Source organism: Bombus impatiens, unplaced genomic scaffold (assembly GCF_000188095.3).
Source record: "Bombus impatiens unplaced genomic scaffold, BIMP_2.2 scf_0155, whole genome shotgun sequence".
NCBI classification, from domain to species: Eukaryota; Metazoa; Arthropoda; class Insecta; order Hymenoptera; family Apidae; genus Bombus; species Bombus impatiens.
The window spans coordinates 1,091,628-1,098,608 of NT_176574.1; the positions used below are offsets into that span (position 1 = coordinate 1,091,628).

At 36.7% G+C, this 6,981-nt stretch overlaps 1 protein-coding gene and 1 long non-coding RNA gene across 2 annotated transcripts; both read left to right on the top strand.

Moving 5' to 3' along the window:
- The first annotated feature begins 223 nt into the window (after positions 1–223).
- On the top strand, positions 224–3,924 carry LOC100749713 (formin-like protein 13). The gene is made up of 5 exons (XM_012382656.3): positions 224–371; positions 808–1,203; positions 1,898–2,040; positions 3,020–3,639; positions 3,800–3,924. Exons 1-5 carry the CDS (start codon positions 239–241, stop codon positions 3,801–3,803), a joined length of 1,296 nt encoding a protein of 431 aa, XP_012238079.1. The 5' UTR covers positions 224–238; the 3' UTR covers positions 3,804–3,924.
- A 626-nt stretch (positions 3,925–4,550) lies between these two features.
- Positions 4,551–5,771, top strand: LOC105680428. Its single transcript, XR_001102102.2, has 2 exons — positions 4,551–4,827; positions 5,084–5,771. It is a non-coding gene; the product is annotated as an uncharacterized LOC105680428 (long non-coding RNA).
- The last annotated feature ends 1,210 nt before the right edge of the window (positions 5,772–6,981 follow it).

The following is a 6,981-nucleotide window of genomic DNA, read 5'->3' on the forward strand; positions in this document are numbered from 1 at the left end:
AAGACCCGTGGTGGGGGATGCCCTATGTAAGCCCTGGAACCGACCAGGTCCAGGCCATCCAGCATCAGAACATCGAACGCAAGGACTCGAACCGAACCGAGGTTCGCCAACGATCCCTTGACGATCATCGCGAGTTTAACCGTAGTCGAGTTTCAACCGTAAAACTGGAGGGTGTCCCATAACCCATCGTCGTATTTTGTCTTCGCGAGCCTCCGTCAATTCGTGATCGAACGTTACTATGAGGTTCGTCTTGATATTGTTGTCCCTTGTGCTGGGTCTCTGCGACGCCGCCAGGAGAACAACCGCTGCGGCATCCTCCGAGACCACGTTACATGAAAGACACATCGAACGCTCTCGACAGCAACGTCAAGGTCAGTGGTTGCACGCTAATTTTTCATTATTTCGAAGTTTGAATCGTTGAAGGAAAGTGGATTAGGCTCTACTGTTCATAAATATGCATATATGAATATTTCGGTTAATTTATAGAAACGATACACAAATATCATGGAAACGCGAAAATCGGTAGTAAACTAGTATCAATCGTAGTTGAGGGTGACGTCGACGTTCTTATGCAACGGATAGATTCTTACTCTTTTTTATAGAATTTTGTATAGGATTTATTTAAAAGCTTGCTATCGATATACCGAGATTGGGTTTGACGGTTCTCTTTCCAAAAATAGGGCGAATTTCGTCAATTTTGTTTCTCTAGGATTGTATAGCACGTAGACTAGAAATTTCAAACTATTTCGTTATACTTGGAAAAATCATACGTTTAATTGATCGCGGCCTTACGTTTCACGCGGGTAGATTTAGAAAACGCATGGGATCTCGTGGATTTACAAAAGATGGACAACGGTGCAAACGTTTGGAACAAGAATCCTTCTACGAATATCACAGAATCGCACGATTCGGAAACTGTGAATACGAGGCAACTTTATCCGAGTCTTCCCAATCCTGGAGACACGAACGAGTTACCAGGACCCATAACTAGTAACCCGATACCGGTAATAACTCCGCCGCCTGGATGTTACGCTCCTCGGGGACAGTTTCCAAGCCCGAAGAGTTGCTCCAATTATTTAAATTGTTGGGACGACACGGTTACCGAACAATCCTGTCCCGATGGATTACTCTTCAACGATATTACCCTAGTTTGTGACTACGATTATAACGTGAATTGCGGCAATCGCCCCATGCCCACGCCAAGTAAGTAAACGGTTTCATATTTATTTTCTTGATTTTCAAAATTATACGCTCTCGAATCTTAGATTTATTTCGATATTATATTATTTATTTGGACGTGACGCGTAGATTGGTAATTACATTGTTCGAACAAATGAAAAAAATAATTCGACCTGATATCAATTTCGTGAATTTTAGTTGCGTAGGAAAAATCGACAAAGATCGTTTATCAGTGATAAGAATTTGTTTATCAGGATGTAGTTACTCATTAATATCATATTGTAGCAATGTCTACAGGGTGGTACAATGATTCTACGTGAAAAAAGAAGTCGAAAATGTAGAATACAAATTTTTCGTTCGAGGCTTTGTTTTCGAGAAAATCGATTTTGAATTTTCGCTCGGTACGCGTGCGGTACGTTACAACGGATCTCACTGTAGATCGTTGTCTCGATGGAAAAATTAAAAAAGAAAAAGTAAAAAAAAAAATTTTTATTCTATATTTTCGATTTCTTTTTTCGCGTAGAATCACCCCCTTTCCGCTTGTACCACCAGTTACCAACCACCCTGTATATTTCTTAGAAATTACGCTACTAGAGCCAATGTTTCTGACGTAAATAAACTACATTATATAAAGATAGAAAAAGATTTTTCATCTTTGATATTCCATCGATGTTCACGCATCGATCTGCCATTGTACAAACTTTTGTCTTTTCTTCAGGACCGTCTCTGACCAGTGGAACGAAACTCTGTCCAGAACCAAATGGTCGTTACAGAAGTGCGACGAACTGCTCGGAATTCTACGTGTGTGTTTACAAGAAGCCCATTAAATTCGGTTGCCCTCACGATTTGGTCTATAATGACGTAAGGATCTTATTCTTGAGCTATTTCTAGGGCACTTGCAGAATTTTAAATCTTAGAGTAACATGGTGGCCCACGTGAGCGTGAGAGTCTCCTCGACTTGAACTCCCACTTGGTCTCCGTACACGGTCAAAGGCCGCTCTTGAGGCCTCCATGTCAATGCTTGAAATTAAATTCGGCATTAACCTTACATATACTACTTCGTCATTCCGTTTTCTTGCTTCCGCTATAAATTCTCTTTGCCTCGATAAGCTTCGAATAATTTAGGGTTGAAATTTCACGCAGAACCAAGATAATAATCGGATCAGATGATAATCACGCTTCGATGTTAAACATTTTACCAACGTGCGATTTTTAACGTTTACAGAGATGCATCAGCAGATGGCAGTTACGAATATTGAAACATACGCTTTCATTCATAGATATTAATACACCTGTTAGTCTCATAGAGAGCGCGATAATCGGCCCAGATCGTTAGAGAAATGATTATCGGAGCTATTTGCTAGAATTGTCAAGGAAAATAACGAATTAACAATTATTTGCTGGCGTCCATGTAATTCTCTGGTTTACAGATCGTTGAAAAAATTTGAGATGAATTAAATAGCCCAGAGTCTAAATCTGACTCATAGAATCACTTCAGAATATCTAATTAAAGATATAATTAAAAACCTAATAATACGAATATCAAAATGAACTAGAATAACGACCCAAAAATACAGTGGATACAAACAAAGAATACATCGAACTTTGGAAGATTTTTATTTATTGTTGAGGATATATTTTTTTTTACCATCTAAAACTCTGAACAGGGTTTAATAATTTTCTAATTATTTGTGAGGGTTGTTTTATTTTTATATGCATCCTAATACTTACGAAGAGACGTCATACGTTTCCCTATTTATTTGCTTTTCACTAAACCGTATCCTTCGACAACGTATAATCTAAATTCTTTACGTTTTATTTATAATTTATCGCTTCGCAGATATTGGGCGTCTGTGACTACCCGTACAACGTCGACTGCAAAGGCGCAGCAACTCCTCCGCTGCCATCTAAACCGACCTCGCCACAAACCCAGCCGCCATCTTCACCATCGCAACCACCTACTTTACCGCAACAGCCACCAACATGGCCATCGCCACCATCCTATATTCCTTCGCCACAACCAGCGCAACCACCGTCTTACGCACCATCTCAACCATCTCAACCAGCTCAACCTTCTCAACCAGGTCAATTACCGTCCTATGGACCGCCGCAATCTTATCCTGGAAATCCTTGGCTGAGCAGAATTCAACCTGATTCCTGGAACGAACGATCTGTAGCTACGCAATCGGATGTCGATAAAGAGCAACAACAACAACAAGAACTGTCTAGTACGCAACAACAGGCATCGGAGCAATTGCAAAACCCATGGAACGTGGTGCATGATATTCCTCACAGTCTCAGTATGGTTCCGTGCAAAGACGGGGATGTGCACAGATTGAACGCTGCATGCACGAGCGTGGTGCTTTGCAGAAACGGACGACCCCATTTGCAACAATGTTTGTTGGGATACTCGTACGATAGGCCGTCAGATTCTTGTAAACCAATTTCTATCGCCAAATGGTAAGTATATTTCTAGTAGGCGTTTGTTTTTTTCAACGTATTGAAACAAGTGGAGTTTTAATCAATCTTTACGCGATTTTAACGAAATATTAATTGATTTTCTAAACAAATTGAACGAAATACTGTTACTAAATGTTATTGTTCTTTGTTTCTGTTTCAGCTAATCAAACCTACGCTTTGTATTAAATACATAGACTACTTAAACTAAATAAAGCACTGATTTTTCTTAAAACTTGAATTGTTAATTGTTCCTCGTGTGGTACCTTTATCATTGTATCCGTCGATAAGCAAGATTAGGAGAATCTCAAAATATATGAAATGCTGTTGACATATTGCGTACGAAAGATCAAACGCTTTTCAGATTTATTTACATATTCTATTTTGCTCTATTAGCGTAATTATTATGGTCTTTCGCGTTAAATTGATATACATATGTACGTATGTAATTTTAGCGTAGTTTTTGCGTCACGTGAAATATCAACAAGAATTTTAGTCAGTGTTCATAAAAACTAAAGCATCAGTGAGACGATAAAATGTGTAAATACATATCTCGAAATTCAATTATTTTATAATTGCGTCATATTTTAATTCAAATTAGACATGTAAGTAAATATGTATGAATATGTAATTTCTAAATTCGGCGCCTTAAATTGTAGAGGGCGCAACCAAACCTCGGTCTTTTCAACGATCGGTATTACAGAACACGCGATCACGATATGTCAGCAATATGCCGCAAGATGTCAGGTATGTTCTATATTCACCTCATCTGCAATTCTAACATGATATATGTGTACTGAGTTATGCAGTACGTATACATATTATATTTTTTACTTTTTTTATATTACATACATATATTATATCATATATGCATATTACATTATATATTATATTACACATACAGCAGAAGAAATTTCTCCTTCTCTTCTAAACTTTTAAATAGATCTTACTTTGAAATCTTTTCCTATCATAAAATGAACGTATATGGAAACTCAGGATCAATGATAAAACATAGTGACATTCTTAACTTTTCATACGATCGTAAGAAATGACATGAGCGTCAGGTTTCGGGGACATAAGGAACAAAATGTATGTATATTCCTTTTGCGAACGTTCTTTCTAACTGTAATGTCACGGCTGATTGACCAACAATTCGAAGAAGGCGCGTAGAAACAGAAAAGCGTGATGTCGGTAATTTTGAAAGTGTTTAAAAACGAAAGCAACGAAAGTCGTTTCACTCGGTTCTATCGTAAAATTTCAAAATTACGTAATTAATACTTGTCTAACGTTATGACGCCGTAACCGGAACTACCTTGTGCTTTGTTTCTGATAAAATGTACAAATTACACATAAACACGTTTCACGTTAGAAATAAAATAAAAAATTTCATTCAACTTCAGCTATTTATAAACTTTTGCTTATACTACTTATTATTTTTGTTTTTTAGATAAAATCTTAGATCAAACTTCCACATCGAAGTAAAGTACCTTTCTACAACTTCTCTTATGATGTATAACTGAATATTTTCAACGAAATATTATTATAAATGTCTAACTTGTCGAAGCTATACCGGATGAACTTGAAGATATTTTCGTAAGATCTTTTAACTTAAAAAGGAACGAAAATGTCGATTTCGTTCTTGAATGTCGATTTAGCAGCGGATTAACGCGCGTTCGAGTGACAGGGGCGACAAAAATCTTTATCCGTTCCTGAATGGGACAGAACACACCGACAGTAGAGAGATATCACTTTCCCGGCTTTCTTGGTGCCACGCCCGATCGTACCGTACTTTTATGCGAACTTGAACGAAACGCGTGTTCTTCGCGGCGCATACTAATTGACGAAGCCAGAAAAATACGACCAGTTCTAAAATTTCACACGAAATCACGAACGACGAGTAGAATCGTGTTTAGTTAAATTGTATGCCTCTCATTAAGAGGAGAAATCGGAGGTATCAACATAAAAACAATTTAAATGATAATTAATTGGAACAATGGAGAAATTAGACTAATAATACATCTAATACGAGACTTGTAAATTATCGACTGACCTTTTAGTCAATTATAGAGCTCATTATCTCCACCGTTTCGTATAGCTTCTAGATTGCTCCTTGAGAAACTACTTCGAAAACTTTGGAACCCTACTTCTGACAGGTTAGGCTGACATTTTGAATCAATTAACGTTCTTTTTTGACGGTTTGGATAAAGAACGAAATAAATTTAAACGTTTTTTCCTTTTTATATATTAAAATCTTTTTGTGATTTAATTAATTCGCGATAGTTATGTTTCAGCATTGTGAAGCTCTTCTTATCATACTTGTTTTAATATTACTATATCTTTTATATAGCGATTACGAGCAGAATGGCAGAAATTGGAAACCTGTAATTTCTCTCTTGTAAGAAAGCAACAAATTTGACGAGTTTTGCAAAATCGAAGGAACGAAGGTAGTAGGTTGTTGTCTTCATACTCATAATAACATTTGAATGAAGATTTTCTAATAATATCGCTGATATGTATAATACTCATGTACTACGATTTCCCATTGCAGCCACTACGATCGAGTCATTCAAAGTCGAAATTGAACGAGGAAATTGATCGTTTGATTGCATCATCGTACCGATTCGCATACACCGTAAATTCCCTACTAATATTTCTAACTCAGAGTCGAGTGCAACTTAAAAAAACGATCGTTCTCTGCTACGCGTTCGTGAATTCAGACATGTAACAGACACGTGTTCTATTCGCATACCAGCGACACAACAAGACTATTTCCAGCTTGCTATAATTTGTTCTTACACAATGTTTTATTTTAACGTACACTTTTTTTTAACAATCAGTGTTGTCTAAAAATACAAAAGTACAAAAGATATTCCTTAATAACAGACAGTTTATCGATATTTTCTACTTCGTCGGTCTTCTTAAGTTGAAACAAAAAATGTTCTTTGTGTTTCTTCATGAAAATCGCCTAAAGACGGCAAACATATTTCATCCACAGGCGTCTGTCCTGATAGTCATTTCTCATGACTTATCGTAAATGTATTTGCATTAATAGATTAATAGTTTGATAAATTTCTCTGGTGTTCCTCGTCTGATTGTTTTGAATATCTGTTGTAATGATGAACGAGGAGATATTTTCAAAAATATTATATCGATAACTTTTTCTGTTGTTACTTGTTAAGAATTTTGAAGTACAAAACCTGTAATCTTACATGCTCATTATATCTAGCAGGATTCTCATCAAAATCATTTAAAAGTTCTTTACGTTCTTTTAATATTTTCATCCTATCGATTAAAATATTTTCTCTAGTTCGTTCAGCTAACTCTGACCCCTCGTGTATGGCTACA

What these genes read in the sequence shown, in the direction of transcription:
- LOC100749713 (XM_012382656.3), top strand. Translation starts at nt 239, where the DNA reads ATGAGGTTCGTCTTGATATTGTTGTCCCTTGTGCTGGGTCTCTGCGAC. An exon ending in CTCTCGACAGCAACGTCAAG is followed by an intron (nt 372 to 807) that starts GTCAGTGGTTGC and finishes TCACGCGGGTAG; the next exon opens with ATTTAGAAAACGCATGGGAT. An exon ending in ACGATTTGGTCTATAATGAC is followed by an intron (nt 2,041 to 3,019) that starts GTAAGGATCTTA and finishes ATCGCTTCGCAG; the next exon opens with ATATTGGGCGTCTGTGACTA.